Source organism: Plecotus auritus (genome assembly GCF_963455305.1).
Source record: "Plecotus auritus genome assembly, chromosome: 2".
In the NCBI taxonomy this organism is placed as follows: Eukaryota; Metazoa; Chordata; class Mammalia; order Chiroptera; family Vespertilionidae; genus Plecotus; species Plecotus auritus.
In genome coordinates, this window is record NC_137771.1 from 6,866,428 (window position 1) to 6,893,793 (window position 27,366).

The 27,366-nt window shown below is 56.0% G+C and overlaps 1 protein-coding gene across 3 annotated transcripts; it reads left to right on the forward strand.

Moving 5' to 3' along the window:
* Positions 1–55: 55 nt before the first annotated feature.
* DRAXIN (dorsal inhibitory axon guidance protein) lies at positions 56–27,288 on the forward strand (the record flags this gene model as incomplete). Of its 3 annotated transcripts, XM_080655340.1 has the most annotated exons (8): positions 94–182; positions 12,918–12,955; positions 13,315–13,762; positions 16,307–16,497; positions 18,667–18,778; positions 19,529–19,618; positions 21,049–21,138; positions 25,513–27,288. In XM_080655340.1, the coding sequence occupies 7 exons, from the start codon at positions 12,941–12,943 to the stop codon at positions 25,623–25,625; spliced, it is 1,059 nt and encodes a 352-aa protein (XP_080511466.1). In that variant the 3' UTR covers positions 25,626–27,288. The 3 variants fall into 3 exon arrangements, with proteins under 3 accessions (XP_080511467.1, XP_080511466.1, XP_080511465.1); XM_080655341.1 differs by lacking the exon at positions 12,918–12,955 and having other exon boundaries at positions 56–182; XM_080655339.1 differs by lacking the exons at positions 94–182; positions 12,918–12,955 and having other exon boundaries at positions 13,297–13,762.
* Between the last annotated feature and the right edge of the window lie 78 nt (positions 27,289–27,366).

Consider the following 27,366-nt stretch of genomic DNA (forward strand, 5'->3'; position numbering starts at 1 on the left):
CTCCCGTCCGCCCCTCGCCCCCGCCCCCTTCCCTCCAGCCCCCGCGCAGCCTGGGCACATCCTCCTGCCTCCCGCGCACCTCTCCGCGCCGTCCCCGCTTCGCGGTTCGGCCCTCGGCTGCGTTCGGCTCCCGCAGGCTCTCGGCCCGACGTCCTTCGGTCCCGGCCTCACCGGCCGTCCAGGTAAGGCTTGGCCTTGGCCCGCCCCTGCCCCGCCCCGCCCTCCCACCTCACCTGGTGTGCGCAGTGACAAAGGTGGTCTACCTGGCGCTCTCAGGGACAGAGTGCGCCTAGGACTTAGGCTGGAGGCGAGGATACTGCTCTCTTCCCTGCCTTCCTGGCCCTGGGACCCGTCGGTCGGTCCGTCCGTCCGCCTCCTCCCCTCCTCGCCGCGTCTCCCCTCGCCTCCTGGCTCTGCTCCCGGCCCCTCACTCACCTTCCGCCGGACACTCACTTTTCCACGCTCTGACACTCGGCCTCGCGCCCGCCCTCGCCGCCCTCTCCTGGTCGCGGCTCTGGCTCCCTCTCCTCCTCGGCACTAGCCTTCTTCTTCCGGGACCCGGTCTCTCTTTGTCTCTCTGTCTCTGAGTCTCCGGGGGGTCTCTCAGTCCGGGGACCCCAGCTCACCACCGTTCCAAGAAGCTTCGACGACTCCCTGAGCTCTGGATAGAGCTGCCAGGTGTGCCCTCCTGCCCCTTTCGAGGCTGCCCAGAGGGCTGAGAGGTGTTGCAGGGAGATGGGGACTCTGGGTGCGCCCCGCCAGCCTCGCGTTTGGCCCCGTGTTTTCCCTTTCGGCACGAACCAGTACTGCGCTCTAGTAACCCCGACGGCGCAACCCCTCTCGCTCCCCACTGCGGGCTGCTGTCCTTCTGCGCGCTGGGGTCTCAGCCTCCTGCGGACACCACGGGTTGAGGCGAGAGGGCTCTTGGGTTTCCCGCCAAGTCTTGCTTCCTCCACTGGATGCCTCCTCAGCTTCGCCTCTGTCTGGTCTCTGCGGCCCAGCGCACTCCTCCACGCTGCCCACCTCCCAGTCTGGTGGCACGCAAGAAAGTGCCCAGGTGCTGGTTTAGTACCACCCCTCTGGGGTCCGGCAGACATGTTCTGGGAGCGACTTGGACAAAGGAACGCACTTCCCTGAGCCTCAGTGTCCCTTTCATAAAACGAGAATAATTGTAGCACCTACTATAGAGATGTGTGTGGAGTCCGTGAAAAAAAGCATGCTGGATACCAGCGCAGGGCACGCTCGGAGGCGCTGAGGGAGTATACAGTCCCTGGGTGGGGGGTGGGAGGGGCTCCACAGAAAGGGGCAAATGGATCAAAAATTCAAGGTTAGAGACACTGCAGAGAAAGCTGACAAAGCCCCCTTGCGCATCACTGTCGCCACCCACCTGCCCACCCCTGTGGGCATTTGCCTTCTCACAGACACTGCTCTCTTTCTGTCTCTCTTCCTGTTTGTCCTCAAATCAGAGTTAAAAAATCAGGGTGAAAAGGAGTTCTGCTTTGAAAATGAGATCAGCGTGGTTGTCGGTGTTGCCAGCAGCTGGCCATTTATCATGAGGCATCCCGATGACTCACCCCCAATTCTCAAGCTCTGTCCTGCACCGATTGCTTTTTCCGTGGCATTAGCTCACAAGCCATTTTCTTTCCTCTGGGGGGAGCGTCATGCTGGACCCTGGACCTGCTGTGTAGTCGCCCAAACCCTCTGGCCATCATCGGTGCCATCATCACGGGTGACACCGCACCCCAGGTGTCCACTAGGATGTGGGCTAAGTGGCTGAATGAGGACAACTTCGGAAGAGGGAAGCCTTCTCCTAGCCGGCAAGTTCTGGGCTCTCCTGGCTGAGTTTTTGTTTTCAGCCACAGCCAGGGCTGACAGCCAGAGCCTTTCTCTTTAGAGGCACAAATGGGTCTGGGGACACACTCGCCCCCCATTCAGCCTCCGCTCATGATCCTGCCTGGCAGACAGGCCGACCTCTGGCACCCAGAGCCTTTCGCCATCTCTGGCCCCCGCCTTCTTTCTTTTTTTCTTTTTTTTTTTTTTTAATATATTTTATTGATTTTTTACAGGGAGGAAGGGAAAGGGATAGAGAGTTAGAAACATCAATGAGAGAGAAACATCGATCAGCTGCCTCCTGCACACTCCCCACTGGGTATGTGCCCGCAACCAAGGTACATGCCCTTATCTGGAATCGAACCTGGGACCCTTGAGTCCACAGGCCGACATGCTGTCCACTGAGCCAAACCGGTTAGGGCTGTCCCCTGCCTTCTTGGGCCACAATAGCCCCTGTGACTTCTAGGAACCTTGCTCATAGCCTCCTTGCCCCTCACCCATGTGAAGTTGACGGCACCTTCTCTGCCTTCCTCACGTTCAACCCACCCCTCTCCCCAGCCCTAAACTCCTCCATGGCTCCCTGTTGCCACTAGATTAAGTGCCTGCCTTCCACCACATCCATCCACTCCCGGGGGTTCAGCCATGATGAAAGGCTAATCATCCCCATACCCTGACTTCCCTGAGCTTTTGCTGGGGCCCTTGCCTCCATCTGAAATGTCTCCCCTGCCCTATGCTCAGGTGATGGCTACCCATCCTTGCAGGCCAAGGCCAGATGTCCCCTCTTGTGGTCCTCATTTCCCTGGGTGGGGCGGGGTCTCATTCCACCTGTAGTCCCAAAGCCTGACCCTCAGTAGGGTCACACACTTGTCCTATTGAATGGAATCCTTGGTCAAGGAGACAGGAATGAACTGGAAATTGCGGGCCACAGGTTATCCCTGGGTGCCACTGGGTCCTGCTGGCCAGGCCAGGGGCAGAGTTGGCCCTGGAACAAAGGACCGTGGCTGGGGAGGTTAGAGGGGGAGCAAACTGTCTGGAAAATCCCTGTGGTTCGGGGAGGGCCTGCCTCCCTCTGGAAGGTGAGGGTGGTTCTGTGCCCGACTAGAGCAGAGGAAACGGACCAGACAGGGAAGTGACTGCCTAGGTCCGGCAGAGTTGGTTTTCCCAGCTGATTGCTTAGCATTGTGTTCCCTCACTTGTCTCAGCCAGAACTGGGGCAGAGCTGGGGTCTGCGTCCCGGCCTCCATGACTCCACAGCCCGGGAACAGCAGAGGCAGAGAGGGGCCCTGGGCCTATTCCCAAGTGGGGTGTCATACAAGCCTCTCTGTTCTGAGCCTTGCAGTTGAGACCTACCTCTCTTGCTGCTCCAGGCCCTCTGTTTGTCCCACCCCAGCCCTTCCTCTCGAGTGGGCCTCTGTGGCCAACAGCATAGGCCTCCCCAGGAAGGACACGAGAGCGTGGGAAGACTGACCGCTAAAGGCCCTGTCCCCCCTCCCGCCAGGTCCCAGCTTTGGCAGCCCCCGCCCTTCCCCACTGCAACACCAAGGCCTGGCATTGATCACCTGGACACATCCCTGGATGGATGTGGGGTCATGAGGGATGAAGCCCCTGCCTGACCCAGAGCAGCTGGGATGAACAAATTGTAGAACCCACACTTTTTAAGGTGTTCTCTCTGTGCTAGGCTCTGGGTTAAGGTCCCCAGAATGTGTCATGCCTGAGAGTCATGGCAACTGCACCGGTATCAGTCACTTACTCTACTGTGTAACTTGGGGCAGATCCCCCAAATCTTTGTCCCGATGTTGAGCCATTGTCGCTATGATTACCTGAACAATAGTGTCCACTTCAGAGGGCTGAACTAGATTGTGCATATAAAGCTCTAGGCCTAGCCCTAACCGGTTTGGCTCAGTGGATAGAGCGTTGGCCTGCAGACTGAAAGGTCCCAGGTTTGATTCCGGCCAAGGGCACGTACCTTGGTTGCGGGCACATCCCCAGGAGGAAGTGTGCAGGAGGCAGCTGATTGATGTTTCTCTCTCATCAATGTTTCTAACTCTCTATCCCTCTCCCTTCCTCTCTGTAAAAAAAATCAATAAAATATAAAAAAAAGTCATTGTTTAAAAAAAAATAAAAAAAATAAAGCTCCAGGCCTAGCTTAGTAAATGCCCAACATATGATACCCAAACAAACACACTCATCTTTCAGATGTGGGACTGAAGCCCAGAGAGGTTAAGTGACTTGCCCAGGGTCACACAGCTGTTAAGTGCTGGAGCCAGGATTCACAGCCAGGCTGTCTGATTCCAGGTGTCTTCCCACTCCACACTGGCTCCTCCCCCCCCCCCCCCCATAAAAACCAGTTACTGTCTATAGCGCCCTTCCTGGGTAACACTGACTTCATATACCTCTACCTCCTCTCATCCTCACATCCATTGGATGTGAGGCTCAGAGAGGTTAGGTGATTTGTCCAAGGTCACACAGCTCTTTGTACTCTGCTGGGTGGGGCTCTCCCAGCACTCAGCTGAATGGGTCTGGGCTGACATCTGTGTGTTCAAATCGGTACTAGTTATGTCTGTGCCTCAGAGCAGGCATTTTTGTCACTTGATGTTTAAGTGATGAGTCTGACCAAACAGCAGGTGGTGTTAAATTGTCTGGGCACAGAGGTCAGGAAGGTTGGGGAGTAGGGGGTGGGAGGGTTGCCTAGGAGAAGAGGGAGAGGAGCACCTGTAACCAGGAGGTAGACTCTGTCTCTGGAGGTGGGAGAGAGGAGCACCCCCCCCCCAAAAGACAATATCCCTACACAAATTTCTTTGAGGCTTTGTGGGGGGTAGGAATTCCTGAGGCTGCTGCGGGGAAACAATGAAAGCAGATGGGACTGCCCCTGCGGGGAAGCCTAACCTCATTTGCCAGACAATGGTCCCTTCCAGGCTGGCCTGGGCCTGTCCCACTGAAGCCATCCATCACCCACCAAGGACTGAGGAGGGGACCGCCTGCGCCTGCCCCCTGCACATGCTGGCACAGATGCACGAATGCAACCCCCCTTTTCCCTCCCTATAATAACCAGTTACTGTCTATTGCGCCCTTCCTGGGTATCACTGACTTCATATACCTTCACCTCCTCTCATCCTCACATCCGTCGGATGTGAGGCTCAGAGAGGTTAGGTCACTTGCCCAAGTCACACAGCTCCTTGTACTCTGCTGGGTGGGGCTCTCCCAGGACTCAGCTGAATGGGTTTGGGCTGACATCTGTGTGTTCAAATCAGTACTAGTTATGTCTGTGCCTCAGTCCTCCACTGGACCTGTGGCCTCTCGGCCAGGTCAGAGGGGACACCTGAGGGCAGCGACTGTGTCTTTGCCTGCGGATTAGATGCTCCATCCAGGAAAGAGTGTTTTCCCCATGTTCTGGCCGGAACCGTGTCTCTCCTCGCAGATTGGGAGGTCGCCGCGGGCAGCGAATGGAACTCAGCCTTTAGCACGGAGCCTTTCTGGGGCGTGGGCTGCTTTTCCTGCTTAAACAGAGTGCCCTATGGGCAGGAGCGATGCCTCTGGTCAGAGAGTGCTCCGAGGCAAGAGCTGGATCGCCCCTGTCACACTGGGACCTCCCATCACACTGGCAGTGTCCAGGAGCAGGGAGCCTGTCTCCCCCTTCAGACTGGAGCCCGTTCCCTTGCGTGGCACCCAGAGAGGCTCGGCAAGTGGTGCCCACCTGGCCTCACCTCCCCAGAGTCTCCGCTGCAAAGAAGCACCTGGTGCTCCACAGGTTGAGAGGCGGAGTTCTCTGCGTGAGGCCAGGTTGGCACAATGGCCTCGGGAGGGATAAGTGGGGCTCTGGCTGTTCTGAGGCCTAGAGGGAAGCCCCTTCCTATGGTCAGGTGGCACTTTGGGGGTGCAGAGCTGCAGGGAGGCGAAGAGATGGGTAAGGACTAGCTCAGGGCTATCAAGACCACCGCTGCCAAGGAGCACCTCCTGGGGCAGCTGATTAGAGTCCCACCCACCCCACCAGCAAGCTCGTCTTCACTGCCGTCCAGCTCCCTTACCCTTCCTGGGCCCACCCTTACCCAGAACCACACACACCGCACAGGACTGACTTCCTAAATGGCCAGATCTCAGACAGGCTAAGAATCCCATCCACAGACAGGAAATTGACTCACGAAGAGGGGATGGTGGGAGAGAGCATGAGAGGGGTTATAGGGACAGTCTTATCCCAAATCGCCTTGGTAGGAGCCCAGTCCCTGAATTTAGGATCCACCCACCTATCCCCCACTCATGCGAATATAAATAATTTGCTTGAACAAGCAAAAGTGCCCATTTTCCAGCCCGAGAGGAGCCAGCTCCCCCTAAAGAAGACAGGAATTAGCTCCCAGGGGGGCAGGAACTCTGAGACCCCCACCTGGAGACCCTGTGCTGGTCACCCGGAGGGAGCACATCCCAGCAGCTCGGCGTTTAGGGTCTCATCTGTGCCCGGGAGTCAGGCACAGTGAGAGAGATGGACAGAGCAAGGCAGGGCACCTCCAAAAGGGAGTGTGGCTCTGGAATGGGGTGGTTATTATCATGTACCGTGACCCCCTCAGCCAGCCCTATTCCCACCCCCCTACCTACCTCCTGATTCTCCCCCAACCCACCGTGCAGCTGGTGAGCTGATCAGCAAGGCAAGAAGGTGGGACCCCGATCTAACCCATTTGCTCAGTGGTTAGAGCATGGCCCCGAGGACTGAAGGGTTCTGGGTTCATATCCAGTCAAGGGCACATACCTCGGTTGCAGGCTCAGTCCCCAGTGGGAGGCAACCAATTAATTTGTCTCTCTCACATAGATGATTCTTCCTCTCTGTCTCTCCCCCTCCCTTTTACTCTTTCTAAAACTTAATGGAAAAAATATCCTTGGGTGAGGATTAACGAAAAAAAAAAAAAGAAGAAGAAGAAGGCAGGACCTTCAGCTGTCCTGGATTGCTGGTGGCAGCCCAGCTCCACAGTTGTCTGCCGGGCCGGAGCCCCCCTATCTCATGGCCCCCAAATGCAAGCTGTTGTGGGAGGGGCTCAGGACCCAATGCCGACTCCAGGCTGGATTAACTGCCTTCATTTGCACGTGATGCTGCCTCCTGGCATCCTTCTGGATGGAAACAGCTTTGCAGCTCAACTCCGCACGCGCTGGGGACAGGGTACGGCACAGATAAGCCTCTTTCCCCTCCTTGGTCAGTTTCCCCTTCCCAGCTGCCCGCGCCTGACCTCCCCTGCTGGGTCCTGACTGCTCTCACGGAGATGACAGATGTAGGGGCGGGGGGGGGGGGGGGGGACGGGGGCGGGCAGGTGACCCCTGATGCCACGCAGGGGCCGGCGATGGCGTGCAGGGTTGTTCCCTATGCAGAGAACCCAGGCCTTGAGTGGCTTGCCACTCACCAGTTGTGTCATCTTGGATTTGTGGCTTCCCTTCCCAGAGCCTCGGTTTCCTCACTTCATTTTATTTTTAAATATATTTTTATTGATTTCAGAGAGGAAGGGAGAGGAAGGGAGAGAAACATCAATGATGAAAGAGAATCATTGATGGGCTGCCTCCTGCACGCCCCCCCCCCACCCCCAATGGGGATCGAGCCCACAACTCGGCATGTGCCCTGACCAGGAATCGAACCGTAACCTCCTGGTTCAGAGGTCAACACTCAACCACTGAGCCACATGGGCCGGGTTTGGTTTCCTCGTTTTAAAAATGTGAGAGGGATGCGGTCAGAAATGGACGGAATACGCCTGTAGCAGCCTGGGCTTCGCAGCTGCTCAGGGAGTGGAGGCTCCCGCCACCGCGATTGCTTTTGTTTTCTTCGCTTGTAATGAGCCGCTGTGGGGTCTCAGCTGTGAGAGCGCCATCTCTGGGTGGTGGGAGCCCTGATGTCCCTGGACAACTTGTCAGGGCGACTCCTGAAGAGCAGGCTTTGTGAGCAAGCCACAGCAGCACATCCATGGCGGTGGGGGGGGGGGGAGCGGAGGGGGGGGTGCCTGCCGCCCCTGTTTGCCTGGATGCTTGGCGCTTTGTATGCAGCCTCCAACTGGCTTCCAGAGCGACAGAAATGGATCGGAGCCCTTCCTCACTGTGGATCCTTGGCACGACTTCTGTAGCAGCCCACGCTTCCTGGTGGCTCGTCGCCAGGCTGGCATCTTGGCAGCTGGGCTGTGCCAAGATCTACGTGCAAGCCCTGTGGGTTGGAGAGAGAGTTCCAAGCAGTTGTCAGGACAAAGTGGTGCTAGGTCCCCCAGCCTTCACTCCAACCCCCCGCCGCCCCCCCCCCCCGCCCCCCGCCACACACACACCCTGAGAATATATTTATGATTTTACGCTCAGGTTCGATTGTGCTCGACCCACTTTCATTTCTGTCCATAGTTATCAATGCCTATTATTTGCAGGGTCCTATAGATCTGCTAGGAACAGTGGGACAGAGGCCCCTAGGACAGTGGTCAGCAAACTGCGGCTCGCGAGCCTCAGTTTGCCGCTCTGTTGACTACTGAGTTTGCCGACCACTGGACTAGACTAAATGTTACCGTGTAGTTGGAAGCTGTGAGGATTAGGCAATTGTGGCATATTGTGTGCAAAGAGGTAAAGGGTAGTATATGACAGTGGTCGGCAAACTCATTAGTCAACAGAGCGGCAAACTGCGGCTCGTGAGCCACGGTTTGCCGACCACTGCCCTAGGATGTTGCTGAAGAGCTGGGCAGAGCTGGGGAGGGAGCTCATCTAATTGGGGGACTGAACAAGGCTTCCCGAAAGAGAGGGCAGGCAGGGTTTGGACAGAGAGAGACTAGAAACGGGAAGATGGGGTATGTTTGGGGCCCGGGGGATAATCTCTGGTGGCTGTGAGGGGAGGAAGTAGAAGTCAGGGCTGCAAAGTTAGGATGGGGCCATATTATACAAGGCCCTAAGTGCCAAGGTGAGGAGTCTGTGATTAAAGGGAAGGCAATAGGGAGCCATGGATGGCTTTGAGCAGGGAGGGGTGTGGTGGTGGCATGATCAGAGTAATCTGGCAGCGGTACAGGCTGGGTGTGCGGGCAGGACGGTGCTAATAAGGCCTGGGGAGAGGGATGCCACCCCCCCCCACATGGGTGTACCAGAACTGCACACTGAAATCCCCTCTCCCCTGCCCCAGGCAGGCTGCATGCATGATTTGTGGGGTACAAGGGGCGGGGAGAGAACAAAGATGGTCCTGAAATTGGGGTTCCTGGGTACAATGAATGGATCCACAGCCATTGGCAGGATCTTGGCAACAGAACTTCAGGAGGGAGGGAAGGAGAGAGGAGAGAAAGAGAGTATAGATGGGGTCATGATGCAGGGGGTGTGGGGCCGGGCATCACCTCCCGGCTCTGCAGGGGACACACTGTGTTCTGAGACCAGTCCCCAGGCTGGTCACCGAGCTCAGAGGCTGGCTTGTGTGTGCCGTAGGGACAGCAAGCTGCCCGCACGTCAGTGGGTCTGCCCAGTCCTCACCCCTCTGCCAAGCCTCATCTGGACTCTTGCCTACACTTTTTGGGTGCCCTGCCTTGCTTCTCCCCACTGGAGGAGGGGGATTCCATTCATTGGCCAACACCTCGAAGGTTCCCTGTTGAGGGGTACTCTGTGGGCTCCCCACCCCGGCTATCGGTGTCCCACAGGACAGAAGGGCAGGGCTGGGTCCTGGGCAGCATCGGCAGAGACTCAGAGCCTTTCTCCTCCCAGGGAGCCGAGGGTGTAGCCTGCTAAAGGGCGGTCTGCAGAGCAGCCAGCGTCTGTCTCAGTGCTGGAAGCAGGGGTCCCTGGGAGGGGAACAATGCTTGACTGACAGCCCTTTGAAATGGGCCCCGCCTCCAGCCTGGCTGCCCAGCTGCAGGAGCCCCGGCCTCCAGGACTTTGGCTGGAGGTGAAGCGGAGGGGACAGAAGCCCCCTGCTGCCTGCCAGGTGGACAGGAAATCAGACCCGAGCTGCAGCGTGAATGGTCTTAGGAATGGAAGGATGTGATGAGAACGAGGGTTGTCACAACAAGCCCATCCCAGGTCCCACCCAGCTCCCCGAGGCTCACCCAGGCTATGCCGGTGGCTCCAGGGGGGACGAAATGAGAAGTGACGGGACAGCCTGTCTCTATGGCTTCAGGAAGAGCAGAACCGAGGGCCGTGGAGGCCCGGCCCCGGCCTCCCAGGGGACCGGGACACGCCAAGCAGGACGAAGGGACAGCAGGGCAAAGGGCAGCAGGTGACTGGGCGAGGCGGGAGGAGCTCTTTCCCTACCTCAGCCCCCAGCCCGCTCACAGTGGGTCAGCCTGGTCCAGAGCCAGCCTCCCTGTCCCACCTGCCCTCCCTGCTCAGGACCAGGGCCCCTCAGGCAGGGGTGGCAAAGGGGAACCTGGGGCGAGGGCCCGTGTGGGGACTGCGGGCACTGAGAGGGCTGCAGGGAGACGGGCGGGACCACCACAGGCCCAGCAGCCCGTCCTCAGCCCTGGGCAGTTACAGGGCCACACGTCACGAGGAGACGGCGTGTGAGCACCTTGGTGAGCCTAATGAACTCGCGGGCCCGGAAGTCCATGGAAATTCAGTCACCCCGGCCAGCCTGGTGCCCACCTCCTCTGGATGCAGTGAGACAGGTGCAGGGGTGGGCGCTGTGGGGGAGGCGCTGCAGGGGGTCCCCAGATTAGCAGACATCCCCCTCCATCCATCCTCCAGCCACAGGCCTCAGGAGCCTTAGCTCCAAGGTCCTCCGGAACATCCAGGGGTCCGATTCTTCCTCCGGGGTGGGGGAGAGCAGTGAGTCCCATGGGCGGGGGGGAGGATCCGCTTCCAGTGGGGAATGGGGAGCAGTCAGCTCACCCCACCCTGCAGGGTTCAGAGTCAAAGCCTCCAGAACCCCGCAGTGCAGCAGGGACGGGGGGTGTCAGAACCTGCCCGGACCCCGAAGGAAAGAAAGGAGCAGTGACAGAACCAGGATGTCCATGGAGAGCCATGTGACAGCTCCCAGCTCAGGCCTAAGAATTGCATAAATGACACCTCTCTGGTGTGACAACCCCGGAGCCTTAGCTTGCACTTCAGGAAGTGGTAGGAGCCGCGTCAGAGAGTTCTTGAAAGGACTGGGTGATGTGAATTCACCCAAAGCGCTGAGCACGCCTCCTGCCTGCAGCATGTGCTTGAATGCTGTTGTTCCATTTGCTTGAATTTGGGCTTCGAGTCAAGTCCTGGGGACTAGAGGCATAATTTCGAGAGGACTCAGCATAGGGCAGAGGTTTGTGCAGAGAAAGGAATTCTAGGCTAATTGGAACCTGGATGCTGCTCAAGCTGTTATACCGGGTCTCAGCCTCAGCACTGTGGTTCTTGTGGGCCAGCGAGTCTCTGTCCCAGGGATTGTCCTGTGCATCACAGGATGTTTGGCAGCGCTCCTGGCCTCCACCCAGTAGAGTCAGTTACACTGCCTGGTTTGTTTATTTTATTTTTTAAATGTTTTTCTTAATTTCAGAGAGAGGAAGGGAGAGGGAGATAGAAACATCAATGATATGAGAGAGAATCATTGACCTGTTGCCTCCTGCACGCCCCCTACTGGAGATGGAGCCCATAACCTGGGCATGTGCATGAACTGGGAATTGAACGGTAACCTCTTGGTTCCTGGGTCAATGCTCAACTGCTGAGCCACACCCGGCTGGGTGTATTTTATTTTTTTATTACTAGAGGCCCGGTGCACGAAATTCATGCACGGGTAGGGTCCCTAGGCCTGGCCTGCGATCAGGGCCGATCTTCCCTGCTGCCGGCAGCCAGCCCCGCCCCTGCCGTCGATGCCAGTCACCCTCTGTGTGTGCGGCAACCAGCAAAGCTATCGAGGCCCTGCTTGCTTGCACCCGCCTTGACCTGGCACTGCCCACATCCGCCACCACCCACCCCTCGTTCCCTGTTCCCCATCGGGGGATCAGAGCCTGCCAGCCGGGGGGAGGGACCAGGAGGTTGGCCAGCAGGCCCCCATCGGGTGATGGGGGCCTGCGGGCAGCTCCTGCATTGAGCATCTGCCCCCTGGTGGTCAGTGCACAGCATAGCAACCGGTCATTCTGCTGTCCAGTTGATTTGCATATTACGCTTTTATCCTATATAATAAAAGCATAATATGCAAATCAACCGAATGGCAGAATGACCTGTTGGTGGGGGGCGGGGCCGGCGAGCAGGTGGTGCCAGGCCAGCCAAGGCGCATGCCAGTGGGCAAAGGGCAGGGACGGCGATTGGGAGGCGGCGGTGACGAGCAGCAGCAGAGGGGCAATTGGGGGATGGGGCTGGTGACTCATTGGCCTGGTCGCCTCCCACAGAGGGAGGCCATGGGTGGCGGCATGGCAATGGGGGGGGGCGGGGCCCACTGTGGCAGCAGAGCAATGGAAAGCAGGGTCGCCTTCCACAGAGGGAGGCCAGACTGTGGCCCTGGGGAGCGGGCCTAAGCCATCAGCTGGACATCCCCTGAGGGCTCCCAGACTGTGAGAGGGCGCAGGCCGGGCTGAGGGACACCCCCCACACACAAGTGCACGAATTTTCATGCACCGGGCCTCTAGTATATATAGATTGTTGAGAGTATTATAGATGTCCTTCCTTTTTCTTCTCCCCCATGCCCCCCACCACCCAGTTCCCACCCCACTCCCAGCCTTGACCACCCTATTGTCTGTGTTCATGGACTATGCATATATGCATATAAATTATTTGGTTAATCTCTCCCCCCCACCCCCACTGAGATTTGTCAGTCTGTTCCATGTTTCCATGCCTCTGGATCTATTTGGTTTTGGGGGGGGCGTTAATTTTGGTAACCTTTAATATAGTTAGTTTCTCTTTTTTTAATATACAGTATTTTATTGATTTCAGAGAGGAAGGGAGAGGGAGAGATAAAAACATCAATGATGAGAGAGACTCATTGATCAGCTGCCTCCTGCACGCCCCGTACTGGGGATTGATCCCGAAACCTGGGCATGTGCTCTTGGCTGGAATCGAACCTGGGACCCTTCAGTCCGCAGGCCAACACTCTATCCACTGAGCCAAACCAACTAGGGCTGTTCCTCAGTTTATTTTGTTCATTAGATTCCACATGTAAGTGAGATCATGTAATACTTGTCTTTCTCTGACTGGCTTATTTCACTTAGCGTGATATTCTCCACATCCCTCCATGCTGTCTCAAAGGGTAAGAGCGCCTTCTTTTTTACAGCTGCATAGTATTCCATGGTATAAATGTATCACAGCTTTTTTTATCCACTCATCTACTGATGGGCACTTGGGCTGTTTCCAGATCTTAGCTATTGTAAATTGTGCTGCTATGAACATAGGGGTGCATTCTTTCTAATTGGTGTTTTGGGATAACACTGCCCTGTTTTGCCAACCCAAAATGTCTCCAGACACTGCCAAATACCCCCTGGGGGCAAAGTCCCCTCTGTCCCTGCGGAGAAGACCTGGGCTGCAGGGGTGTAAGGGAGGGGTTTGGGAGTGGGGAAGTGGAAGAGGAGGACTGCCCAGCTGCCCCCTCAAATGCTGCTTTTCTTGCAGGAGGAGCCCATGGCTGGGCCCACCACCCACGTTGCCCCCATGCTGTTCCTTGCCCTCCTGGTGTTTCTGGAGCTGAGCCTGGCAGGCTCCCTGGGCCCTGGAACCCCTGCTCGGAACCTCCCTGAGAATCACATCAACCTCCCAGGCCCAGCACTGTGGACACCTCAGGCCAGCCACCACCACCGGCGGGGCCTGGGCAAGAAGGAGCGGGGGCCAGGCATGCCTGGCCGGGCCCAGGATGGAGCTGTGGTCACCTCCACCAGGCAGGCCTCCAGGCTGCCAGGGGCAGGGGGACTGCTGCCTGGGCAAAGTCCCGCAGGCCTGCTGCAGGACAAGAGTCTACTCCTGGGGCTGGCCCTGCCCTACCCTGAGAAGGAGAACCGGTCTCCGGGGAAGAGACGCAGCAGGGAGCACAAGAGACGCAGGGAGAGGTTGAAACTGCACAGAGGTAGCTGGATATCTGGGATGGGGTGGGGTCTTGAGATGGAAGGGAGGGGCGGAATGGGGGGCGGAGATGGCTTTAGGAGCAGGCCCGGAGGGGGTGTCAATGGTGTAAGGTCACTGGGAGGACATCCAGAGGCCCCAGAGGAGGCAGGCAGTGGGCACCCAGTGGAGTGAGGGGGTCTCACTAAAGTCAGAGGGACCTGGCAAGGGGAGGAGCCTGGGAGAGGCAGGGAGGGACGTGTGGCCATAGATGCTCAGTCTTATCAGTAGATAATCCTATGTCAGAAGTTCGACTTTGTATCGGACCTGAATATACTGATTAGCGAAGGACCAGTTCAGTGCCCTCTGAGGACATCACTCCATCACCTCCGAGGCATAGAGCAGGGCTGAGCGCATAGATTCTGAAGCCAGAATCTGCCCAAGTTACTAGCTGTATGAGTCACTGGTCTGTGCCTCAGTTTCTCCCTCTGCAAAATGAGGATAATGGCCCCATCGAGCCTCGCCATAGGTCCAGAGACCGCTGATATGTGGAGTGCTTGGAGTGGTGCCTGGCAAGCGGCAGGGACAGGGAGCAGGTGTTGCTAGTTGATGCTCAGCTCTTTCCGGATGCTGAACCAGTGTCCTCTAACCTGGACACGGAGGTCCCAGGGGCGGCGTCGCATCCCTATCCCTCCGGCCTCTGCCCTGTCGGTTCCCTGTGGTGCGCCCCATCCCCTTAGCCCTCCTCACCTTCCTTCACACCTCCAAGCCCCTGTGAGCATCTAGCTGCCACTGTTCCCAGCGCCCCCTCCCTTTGCCCATTCAGTCTCTGAACAAACATTTCCCAGCGGCTACACTCAGCTGGCTCCTCCCCAGGCTCACCTGGCCTCCAGCCCTGCCGAAACCTCAACCTCAGCCTCCAGGCCTCTTCCTGTGACAAGACTGCCTCTAGGGGCAGGGCTCGCGGAGTGGAACAGGTTCTGGAGGAGGAGGTGGTGGAGCCTCAGCCCCGCCTCCCCCTGCAAACAGCTGGGGCTTGCTTTCCGGCCAGGCCTACTGGGACCCCCCACGTGGACACAACACAGTCCGCAGGTGTATGTGTGGCAGCGGGGGTCGGGGGGCACCTTAGATTCTCAGCCCCCTTACTCCTGGATGCTGGCATCCTTGAGGGACAAGCCAGAGAGCACACATGGGGTGTCCATCTCCGCCCCCCACTCCACCCCTCCCTTCCATCCCATTCAGCTCAGCTCCAGCCCCCAGCTCCAGGGGACCAGTGGGGCCCTCCTAAGAGAGCAAGTGATATGGCTCAATGGTTGAGCATCGACCTATGAACCAGGAGGTCACGGTTCGATTCCCCGTCAGGGCACATACCCAGGTTACAGGCTCGATCCACAGCGGGGGGGCGTGCAGGAGGCAGCCGATCAATGGTTCTCTCTCATCATTGATGTTTCTCTCTCCTTCTCCTCTCTGAAATCAGTAAAAATATTTTTTAAAAAAGAGAGGGGGGGGGGGGGCACGGGAGGTCTGGAGGCGAGGCCCAGCCCAGCTGACCAGCTGTGAAGCCTGGGAAATGAAAGGAACAGATTCGATGGTCCCTAAGTGGCCTTTCTACTCTCTGGGATTCATTTCTGGAGAGTGGAGTGATCCCAACAACCCAGCCAGCCTTAAAGTCAGCTCTTGCCTGAGACAAAGAGGCAGGGAAAATGCCCGGGCCCTCCAGCTTCTCTCGAAGCCCCGTGTTCCCGACCACCCCACCCTGCCTGGTCACACTCACCCTACCTCATGCCCATGTGTCTTGGAAGGCGGCATTGGTGGTTGAAAGTATTGATTTTATACCCAGTGGAGCTGGGTTCAAATTCAAACTTCAGTATTTACCAGCTGTGAGCACTCGGGGAAGTCTCTGAACCTCTCTGCTTCAGTTTCCTCCCTTGTGGATGAGGCTGACAAAGTACCTACCTCCCAGAGCTCCTGCAGAGCTCATGAAGTAATGCTAGGACCGCAGGACGGGCCATACACCAGGGTCCTAACACACAGCAGGTACTCGGCAAACGGCGCATGGTTATCACCGTGTAGCCAGCATTCCCTCGTGTGTGATAAGCCTCAGCTCTCGCCTTCCAGACTTCTCAAAGGCCCCTCCCCCTGCAACGCCTCTCAGCTTTAGCTCGTTGCTCCTCTATTTAAGCTTGACCTTCTCCAGGAAGCCTTCCATGTTAATCCTATTGGTTCCCATTTGTTGTACTTACATCTTGGGCTGCACCCAGCCATCCCGGACTTGGACTTGCTATAATGTTGCTTTAGATTGAGAATCCTTGGGCTGTCTCCCCAGCAACACTGCAAGTTCACCCCAGACATTCCTCTCCCCCCACCCGCCCCCGGCCAGGCCCCGGTTTCCACCTTCCCAGGAGAGTGGGCAGCAGGGATGTTTGGGAGCCAATGGCTAGTCAGGCTGTCAGACTTGTCCTGTGATGCCTCCACCCGCTTGCTTGCGGCAGGAAATGTGGGTTCAGCTTTGGGCTGGTGAGGGGTGGCGAGCAGGTAAAGGGCCTGTGTTTCCTATTCCATCTCTCAGGCCGAGCCTTGGTCCGAGGCCCCAGCTCCCTAATGAAGAAGGTGGAGCTCTCTGAAGACCAGGCGCTGGACGCTGCAATGGAGGAGTCGTCCACCAGCCTGGCCCCTACCATTCTCTACCTCACCACCTTTGAGGCAGCACCTGCCACGGAAGAGTCCCTGATCCTGCCTGTCACATCCCTGTGGCCCCAGGTAAGGCCTCGGAGCCAGGGAGTCCTTGAGCCCACATCATGCAAATCCCTCTTAGTCATTTAGGGCAGTGGTCGGCAAACTCATTCGTCCACAGAGCCAAATATCAACAGGACAACGATTGAAATGTCTTTGGAGAGCCAAATTTTGTAAACTTAAACTTCTTCTAACGCCACTTCTTCAAAATAGACTCGCCCAGGCCGTGGTATTTTGTGGAAGAGCCACACTCAAGGGGCCAAAGAGCTGCATGTGGCTCGCGAGCTGCCGTTTGCCGACCATGGATTTAGGGAGACTGAGGCACGGGGGGTGGGAGGAAATTGGTGGAGGCCCCTGGGGTGAGCTGGAAACCAGGTCTCCTGGTGCCCATCCAGCCCAGCTACAGCCCAGTGGGCACTCTGTCCGGAAAGGGCGGCCACTGTCCAGGAGAAAGTGGTCCAGGGGGCTCACTCTGGGGACAGCCAAGGAGGCCAGTGCCCGCTCAGCACACTGGTCTCTGCATGGAGAAGAGCAAGGCCCTTGGCAAAGCATTTCATGCCTACGGGAAAGTACAGAGAATAACAACACCGGCAAAGCCACATGCTCACAACCCGGAGTTAACAAGTGTTAGTTAACACATCTGCTTCAGACCTTCACGAAGACGTATGGAGAGAGCAGGCGAGCACCTGCGGCCTGTTTGCTTCCACTGGCAAATAGCGGAAGGGAACGCGGGAGTTCATTGCGTCATCCTTGCAATTAGCAAGATGCGCATCATTGCACCTCTTGTGTAGCTTTGCAGTATTTTTCAAAATAATATCACCTAGCCCCCGCTGGTTCGGCTCAGTGGATAGAGCGTTGGCCTGCGGACTGAAGGGTCCTGGGTTCGATTCCAGTCAGGGCACATGCCTGGGTTGTGGGCTCGATCCCCAGTAGGCGATGTGCAGGAGGCAGCTGATCAGTGATTCTCTCTCATCATTGATGTTTCTATATCTCTCACTCTCCCCCTCTCCCTTCCTCTCCGAAATCAATAAAAATATATTTAAAGTAATAATATTATCTAAAATGATCAGTAAGCCCTAGCCGGTTTGGCTCAGTGGATAGAGCGTTGGCCTGTGGACTGAAGGGTCCCGGGTTTGATTCCGGTCAGGGGCACATGCCCGGGTTACAGGCTTGATCCCTAGTGGAGGCGTGCAGGAGGCAGCCAATCAATGATTCTCTCTCATCATTGATGTTTCTATCTCTCTTCCTCTCCCTTCCTCTCTGAAATCAATAAAAATATATTTAAAAACATAAAATGATCAATAAAATATATGTAGAAGAAAAAAACTTTACTGTTTAGCAGAAGATCTTTCTTATTCTCTTTTGGGGTCTTGCACCCCCTGAGATTCTGAGAAAAGCTATTTTTTTAAATATATTTTTATTGATTTCAGAGAAGAAGGAAGAGGGAGAGATAGAAACATCCATGATGAGAGAGAATCATGGTGGATCAGCTGCCTCCTACACGCTCCCCCATCCCCCCATTGGGGATCGAGCCCACAACTGGGGCATGTGCCCTTGACTGGAATCGAACCTGGGACCTTTCAGTTCGCAGGCCAACGCTCTATCTACTGAGCCAAACCGGCTAGGGCTGAGAAAAGCTATGAACCATCCCCAAAGAATACGTGGTTATCCCTGCCCTCGCAGGCCCCCTGAAGTCCATGCATTGAGCACCAGCCCTGAAAGGCGCCTTTATTGCCCATGTCCTACTGTGGGCAGATCCAGCCCCAACGGCTGGCCCGGGGGCTGTGAGTGCAACAGAGCTGTGGCCATGGCTCAGTGGTGCCCTGGAGAGCTGATAACTTCCCCAGGGAAAGGGGCAGGGAAGTGAGCAGCTGGCTTCATCCAGCTCCCTCTTTGTGGACGTAGAGACCTGAGCAGGCCTTCCCAGCCCCTCCCTCCGAGGCCCGATGGACGACCCCTCTGTCTGCATCGGTCGCCTGTGGGCACCATTCTGTTTGGATGTAAAGTGAGGACAGTACGCTGGTGACTGCTGCAGCAGGAACCTCCGTGACTATGGATGTCCCAGGGCTGGGCTTCCAGCAGAGGGCGAGCTGGCCTCTGAGGAGCCCCTCCCTTGCCCTCTGGCCCTGGGGCCCCACATTTCTGTTTCCACCTATTGGGGCTCCACGTTCCCTCCTCTCCACCCACCTTCTGCAGGCTCAGCCCAGGCCTGACGGGGAGGTGATGCCCACGCTGGACATGGCCTTGTTTGACTGGACCGATTATGAAGACTTAAAACCTGAGGCCTGGCCCTCTGCCAGAAAGAAAGGTACGTCCACCCAACCGGCAGGGCTCAGTGGTTGAGCATCGACCTAAGATCTGGGGCTTAATCACAAGGAACAACAACAGCCTGTAATTATTGGAATCGAGAGTCTAGGTCAGTGGTCGGCAAACTCATTAGTCAACAGAGCGGCAAACCGCGGCTCACCAGCCACAGTTTGCCGACCACTGATCTAGGAGATCAGGGTTCGATTTCCAGTCAAGGGCACATGCCTGGGTTGCGGGCTCAATCCCCAGTAGGGGATGTGCAGGAGGCAGCTGATCAATGATTCTCTCTCATCATTGATGTTTCTTTCTCTCTCCCTCTCCCTTTTTCTCTGAAATGAATAAAAATGTAAAAAATTAAACAATTTAAAAAATCTTAAAAAAACAAGAAAGGTACGTCCACCTACCCACCACCCCCGTGCCTGGCCCCTCCTCCCCCAGCCTGACCTACAGATGTCCAAAGTGGGGGATGGGTGGGGCATGGAGTCCACACTGCAACGCGAAACCCACATGGAAATACCACTATCGAGAACTTATCACGTGCCAAGCTCATTCCATGTAGCAACTCATTTGACCCTGAAAAAAGAAGGTTAGGTCTGTACTGTCAATGAGCCCGTTTTAGAAAAGAGACGGCTGAGGCGGAGTCCCCGCCACACTGTGGGATGGCGGTACCTGCACTCCGACACCAGCATCCGTGTGCTTGCTCTCTGCCCTGCTGGGCGGCAGCTTCTGACCACGATCTTCTTGTCCCCAGAGAAGACCCGGGGTAAACTCTCTAGTGATGGCAATGAAACATCCCCAGCCGAAGGGGAGCCGTGCGACCATCACCACGACTGCCTGCCAGGTACCGAACCAGCGTCACGTTCAAGGCACCGGGCTGGGTGCTAGGTGCTGGGGGCCTGAGGCGGGTGAGGTGGGCCTTCCCAGGCACATGAGGGGGCCTGTGGGTTCAGGATCCTCTCGGGATAATAAGTCGTAACAACTCCAGCTACCCTTTACGGAGAGTTGCTGGAACACTTAATCCTCAGAGCAACCCAGAGAAAGAGACCCTGTCACCCCCAATTTTCAGGCAAGGAAACTGGGCCTCAGAGGGTGAGTCTCAGCCAAGGTCACACAGCTGGGAAGTGGCTCAACCCTGAGTCCGCCTGAGGAACCACTGCCCCATGCACTGCCTTAAGTCGGGCTGACCCCTCTCTCCACTTCCTCCTAAAGTCTGGACGGGCTTAATGCTGCCCTTGGCCCCCCACAACACTGCCCGGGTTTTTGTGGATGTTCCAATGGCATCCTCGCCCGTTCAGCAGTTGTGCCCATCAAGACTCTGAAAGCAAGGGGCTGGTGTTTTGACTGGTGCCCTAACCTCCAGGGGCATCTACTGAGGTGGAGTTAGATATGTAGGGGGTGGGGGTAAGGTCTCAGGGTGATAAGACGGGGAGGAGCAGGAATGGCAGGGAAACCTAGGATGCAGTCTTGGCCCGGCCCTGTTACACACCCCCGCCCCCCGCCATTGCTGGGACTGCTCAAGAGATAGCGTGACATGGGCCCAGTGTGACATCCTGAAGATGCTAACAGCTAACTGCTCTCCTCTCTGCTGGACAGCCAATGCCACCTGGATCTTGGAGGGAGATCCGAGTGGTACACCCCCATGGGGACACACTGCTCATTCAGGGGCTGGAATAGTCTACAAAACAGCCGTCACATCCGCATTTGGCATTGTGTGAGCCAGACCACCAGGTCTCCGACAGACAGTTTTCTTTCCAAACCATTGTTTTCACCCGGAGCAGAAAGAAAAGGCTGGAGTTGGGGCCAACTGGACAGTGGCTCTGAGAGGGGGCCCCATGGTGGGCGGGGCCGGCCCTGGGCCTGCCTTGGGGGATCTCGCTGCTTCCCAGGGGGCTTCAGTTTCTCCATCTGTCAAAAGAGGACGTTGGTGTCAATGATCCTTGAGGCCCCCCGCTCCACACTGACTCTACACCTGGCAGCCCCCAGCTGTTCCGCCCGCTGTCCCCGGGGGGTGATCCCACAGTGCTCCGCTCCTCCCACGACCAATCAATTGTCCATCTAGGGCAGCTGGGTCGCTGCCACCCGCCCGCAGGGCCCCCAGCTGTGACATCCATCAGTGGTTCCGGCTGGGAGCCTTGCACACCAGATGGCCCCACCCTGCCAGGGCACGGCCCTGCTGCAGCGATGATGGCCCTCCTGTCCGGTGGGACCCGTGCCGGGCGTGGGGAGGGTCCACTCAGCTCGGCTGACCACGTGTGCTTGCTGTGTTGGCAGGGACCTGCTGTGACCTGCGGGGGCACATCTGCATGCCCCACAACAGGGGCCTCAACAACAAATGCTTCGACGACTGCATGTGTGCGGAAGGTGAGCCTGGACTCCCCCCAGTAGGCGGGGGCGGGGGGGAGGGCATCCCTCACGCTCTGAAGCTGGTTCTGTGGCGGAGGTGGCCCGAGGGGCCTGCAGCGATGGAGGGGTGGGAGAATCCCTTGGGAGCCGACGCCACGAGCAAGAAAAGCTTTGCTCGGTGCCTTCCCAATCTGTGAACTCATTTAGTCTCAATTCCTGGTATCGTTTCTCCGATTTGCTTTTCTCACCTCTCAAAATACAAGCTGGCTTGATCTCCCATGATCGGGAGGCGGGAGAAGAGAGGAGACTATCTCTTTAAATAAGATCAAACCCGAGAAGGCTGGTGCTTTCAGGCAGAATTCTATCCCAGGGGAGGCATTCCAAGTGTGATAGCAGGCTGGGGGGTGGGTTTCCCATCACGTCTCAGCAAATGCACTTGGCTGGCCGGCTACTGCTTTAACCTCTGAGCTCCCACCCGGAGCAGTAGGTGCCCTCCTGCCCAGGCGTGCCCAGGCGTGCCCAGGCTCTGTGCTAAGCACTTGACTCACATTATCCTCCTTACCCTCCTTCATCCTTAGTCCTCACGTCTTCTTAATCCTCACAGCCATCCAGGGAGGGAGCGATTACGATCTCCATTTTACACATCAGCAAACTGAGGCACAGAGAGGTTAAGTGACTTGCCCAAACTCACACAGCTAGGAAAGGAGGAGAATATTTTTAATTTCGTATTCTGAAATTTTTCAAACATATGTGAAGTAGTCAGAATAGTAGTCACTATAATAATGAGCCCCCGTTTCCCATCACCCAGCTTCAGTAATTGCCAACTCACTGCCAATCTGTGTTGTCGCTCCCCTGCCCAGTCCCCCCATTCCAATATAATTTTGATGCAACTCCTGGGAGTTTAGAGAGATTTTATCTGTGAATATAAAATCTTTTCAGTGTATATCTCTGAAAGATAAGTTCTCTTTTAAGAACAAAATATCAAAAATGAACAATAATTACTCAACATCATTCAGTATCCAATTAGTGTTCGTATCTCCTGAGTGGGAGAATTTTGGTCTCAGTGCCTCTATTAACCATCCTCAGATACATGCCCTATTTTTGCTCACGTCAGGCTAACAATTATCTGCTGTGAAAGCGATAACACTATGTATGTCCCATTATTCCTGCATCCATTCATTCGGGAACTGTTTACTGAGCACCTGCTATGTATCTGGTACTGTTCTGGACACTGGGGTTCAGCAGCTAAAAGAAGGAGCAAATTCTGCACCCACAGAGTCCATTCCAGTGAGAAAGCATCTTCTCTCCCTGCCCAGGGAGATAAGACGCCTTTAGAAGCAATAAAGGCTGTGAAGAAAATAGTCCGGAGGTCTGCTGAAAAGGAGAATATTGGGTTGTTACAGAAAGGAGGGGCAGGAGTGGACAGTGGACCCAGCCAGCTGAAGATGGTGGCTGTCAGGGAGACCGACCCAGGCGAGAGGCAGGGGACAGGCAAGGGTCTTGGGCAGGAGCAAGGCTGGTGTGTTGACTGGGCACCCGGTGGCCACGGGGAAGGTGGCACATGGGGCGGTGGGGGAAGCTTGTTGGGAGGACCATGCTGGACCTTGTTGGCCTTGTTTGATTTCTAATTGGAAGTTGCAGGCAGATTGAAACTATGGGAGTGACATGGTCTGGCTTTGGGCTTAAAAGTTCACTATGGCTGTAACGGGGCAGGAATGGAGACAGGAAGGACCAGCTGGGAGGGGAGAGGGGATGGAAGCAGCAGGAGTGGAAGATGGGGGGATGCTGGGAAGCTGCCTTCGGTACTTGTATGCAGGGTCGAGGCCGCATTTCACAGATGAGGAGACTGAGGTGCCGAGTGGGCAGGAGGCACTCCAGTCCAGGGAGCCCAGAACAGCGTTGGGGCCAAACCGCAGTCCTTGGCCTCCAGGTCCAGCCCACCTAAGTGAGGGGGACTGGGCCCTACTGAGCTGCACATGCCCAGTTGGTGCCTGGCTGGATGCTCAATGGTGGCCCCTCTGCCCAGGAATCAATCCTCCCTCCCTCCCTCCCTCCCTACTTCCTTCCTTATTTCCCCCTTCCTCTCTCCCTCCCTCCCTGGGCCTCCGGTGGGAGGGGATGGCTTTCCAGGCATCCAAAGGCTATGTCTACAAACACAGCCCCATCTGCTCATTTCCGCTGGTCCCTCGCTCTGGTCGGCTCCATCAAAACTCTTGCTTCCTCCCTGGACAGTCAGGCTCAAAAAAATGAAGAGTGGAAGTGACAGTTCAGGCAGCTCATTAAAGATGGCCCAGGAAGAGGTTGTCACCAAGATGCCACACCAGAGGGATCTAGGGGTGCCAGGAACCCTCATGGGGACCATATCCCAAAACGGTGGACACAGGGCTCAGAGCTGAAGCCCAGCAGTCGGGGCAGCCTGGGTTCTGGAGGGTTCCAGAAGGGCTTCTGTGACTACCAACCACTGCTGCTCGTGAATCCCCTGTCCACTCCCAAGTGTCATTTGTGTGGTCCCAGTTCTGGAAGCCAGTGACCCAGGTGTCAGTTCTAGGCCACTAAGCACACACTTCATAGCAGCCCCTTCATTCTCTCGGTGGTGACATAGTGGATCTTAAGGTAGCAAGGTCCTCTCTCTCTGTGGTCACTGCTAACCTGAAACGCAGGGATTTGCTCACTGACGTCTCTTTCAGCCACCTTCAAGAGGATGTGGACTTAAATGAAAAGTATGTCTACCCATGTATTTCAAGGGTGCCTGTGACGATGTGAAGAGGGCCACACCTACTCTAATTAGATGGTCAGGGAGGTTCTCTTTGAGACCTGAAGGCCATGAAGGAGCCAGCTATGCAAAGGGCTTGGGGAAGGAATTTCTGGCTGAGAGACAGCAAGTGCCAAGGTCCTGAGGTGGGAAATGGCTGGATATATGAGGAAAAGCAAGAAGACTGAAGTCAGGTTTCCTTTCGAGCACAATGGAGAACCTGGGAGGTTGTATAGGGGAGGGCAGAATCTTCATTCCTTTAAAAAGTTTTTAATAGCACTAACCGGTTTGGCTCAGCGGATAGAGCGTCAGCCTGCGGACTGAAGGGTCCCAGGTTCGATTCCGGTCAAGGGCATGTACCTTGGTTGCGGGCACATCCCCAGTAGGGGGTGTGCAGGAGGCAGCTGATCGATGTTTCTCTCTCATCGATGTTTCTGGCTCTCTATCCCTCTCCCTTCCTCTCTGTAAAAAATCAATAAAATATATTTTAAAAAAATAAAAATAAAACGTTTTTAATAGACTTTTTAAAAAAATCCTCACCCGAGGATATATTTATTAATTTGAGAGAGGGAGGGAGAGGGAGAGAGAATGTGAAAGAGAAATTTGAATTGGTTGTCTCCCGTAGGCACCCCAACCGGGGATCAAACCCACAACCTAGCAATGTGCCCTGACCAGGAATCAAACCTGAAACCGTTTGGTGTACAGGACGATGCTCTAACTGAGCCACCCGGCCAGGGCTTAATAGACTTTTTTAGAGCATTTTTGGGTTTATAGAAAAATTGTGCGGAAAATACAGAGTTCTCCTCCTACAGTTTCCCCTGTTATTATCTCCCATTGGTGTGGCACACTTTCCACAAGTGATGAGTCCATCTTGATACATTGTTATTATCATTTTCAAGAAGAGCAGTTTGATATTTGTTTCTAGAAAGGGAGAGAGAAACATTGATTTGTTTTTATTATTTATGCACTCATTGTTTGATTCTTGCATGTGCCCTGACCAAGGATTGAAGCCAAACCCTTGGTGCATCGGGACGATGCTCTAACCAACTGAACTACCAGTCAGGGTGATGCATTATTACTGTTAACGGAAGTCCATAGTGTATGTTAGGGTCTGCTCTTTGTGTAGTACATCCTGTGGTTTTTGATAAATGCATAATGACATGCACCCACCATTACAGTGTCACACAGAATAGTTTCATGGACCTCAGTGTCCCCTGTGCTCCATCTATTCACCCCTCCCTTCCTCCGCATTCAGGCTGTGTGGTGGGTGGGTTGGTTGTAGGGCAGAATAAAGAAGGGGGTGGTGGCCCTAGCTGGTTTTGCTCAGTGGGTAGAGCATCGGCCTGCGGACTGAAGGGCCCCAGGTTCAATTCCAGTCAAGGGCATGTACCTTGGTTGCGGGCATATCCCCAATAGGGGGTGTGCAGGAGGCAGCTGATCGATGTTTCTCTCTCATCAATGTTTCTAACTCTCTATCCCTCTCCCTTCCTCTCTGTAAAAATCAATAAAATATATTTTAAAAAAGAAGAAGAAGAAGAAGGTGGTGAGAGGGTGCAGGGGTCCCAGAGGGTGTGTAGGGGAGAGAATGGGGAGAGGACTGACCCAATGCATCCCTGACCCCCTTGCCTCTCTTTGCTCAGGGCTGCGCTGCTATGCCAAGTTCCACCGGAACCGCAGGGTCACACGGAGGAAGGGGCGCTGCGTGGAGCCCGAGACGGCCAACGGCGACCAGGGATCCTTCATCAACGTCTAGTGGCCCAGATTGAAGCGCCTCCCCACAGGCCTGGGGACTGAGCGCTGGAGGTTTGGAGAAGCGACAGTTTGTTTATAACGAGCCGTTGGAGAGCAAATGGGGGACCAGATGTCTGAGGCTGCAGGCTCCGACCCGGGACCCGATCCAGGACCTGCAGCCCCAGGAGGGGAGCTCTGGGGAACTGCCTCTGCCCAGGAGCCCAGCAGCAGCAGCACGTCTGCACCCACAGCCCTGGGGGACCCGCAGGGCCTGAGCAACCGCGGTGGCAATGTCGATAGTGCCCTCTACTGTCCGACCGCAGCACTGCAACAGCTTCACGTTGTAAAAGTGAAGAGGTTTTTGAACGCAAGAGAAATGGAAACTCCCTGAGACAGGGAACTTATGGGCGGGAGATGAACACGAAACACCTCTTATGTACCAGGCACTGTGCTAAATGCGTGACATACGTCATCCCGCAACCTTTTCACCATTTTACAGATGAGGAAACGGCGCCACAGTTGAGTCATCCGACCTGCCCAAGGTCCCAGATCAGTGTTCCTTAAACCTTAACCTGTGTACCAGGCCTCTGGGGTCTGGTGCAAGTTCAGATTCCTCTTCAGTCCATTCTGCCTTTCCCACAAGCCGAGGGCCTGCCCACGCCGCTGGTCCCCGGCTCCCACTGAGAGCTCCCGCCGTGTCTTGGGGCGTAGATGTGGAGTTGTGATCAGAACGTGGCCCAACGTTGGGGGGCTCCACAGCCCACATCCTTGCTCCTTCACAACTAAGGACTTATTGCGGGCTTTCCAGGGCTTCCAGCGAGAGGCGTGTTCCCTGCTAGTCCCTTCTCTGGGTGAAGCTGCAGTGACTGACTGCTCTCCTCCTTCTCTGGACACACGGGCATCATCTTTAAAACGGAACCAAATCTGCACGAAGCACCTGCTTGTCTGTACGGCATGATTTGGGCAGGTGGGCCCCTGCCCCCTGGGAGCTGGCATTCGGAGCTAGGACAGGTTCCTCGGGTTCCTCTGGCCCTGCTCAGCCTGTCCTGGGACATGTGCCTGGGAGTTGCCTGCCACCTTCCACCCCTGGGGTTCTTTAGCTTTTTTTTTTTAGATATATTTTTACTGATTCCAGAGGGGAAGGGAGAGGGAGAGAGAGAAATAGCAGTGATGAGAGAGAATCGTGGGTTGGCTGCCGCCTGTACACTCCCCATTGGGGAGGAGCCCACAAGCTGGGTATGTGCCCAACCAGGAATCAAACCGTGACCTCCCGGTTCATAGGCTGACACGCAACCACTGAGCCACACCAGCCAGGCAGTTCTTTAGCTTTAGCAGCTCATGCCCTTGGAGAATGTAATGCAAGCAGGGACTCAAAACACACACACATCGCCCCTATGCACCCTACAGCTTAGTGGTTCCCAGGCCTCCCAGAGCCCATGCCAGGACCCCCACCCCACACTTCTGCCACAAAGCCCACTGAGGAGTTGGGGCATCTCTGAGGTTGAGGTGCTTGAAGCTAACTGCCCCCCACAGGCCAGACCCAGGATGCCTACCCAGGACGTCTCTCCATGCAGAGCTGGCTCTAGGGACCACCTGAATCCCCCCACCTGGCACCTCATTCCTGGCCAACTCTCTGGTCCAGGGCAAACCAGGTCACAACTGACAAAAGCCCTGCCCATCGGATTCCTTGCACCTGCTGGGGGTGGGGAGGGAGCTGGGAGTGGGGGGGGAGGGGCCATGCCCACAGGATGCCAGGGCTATTT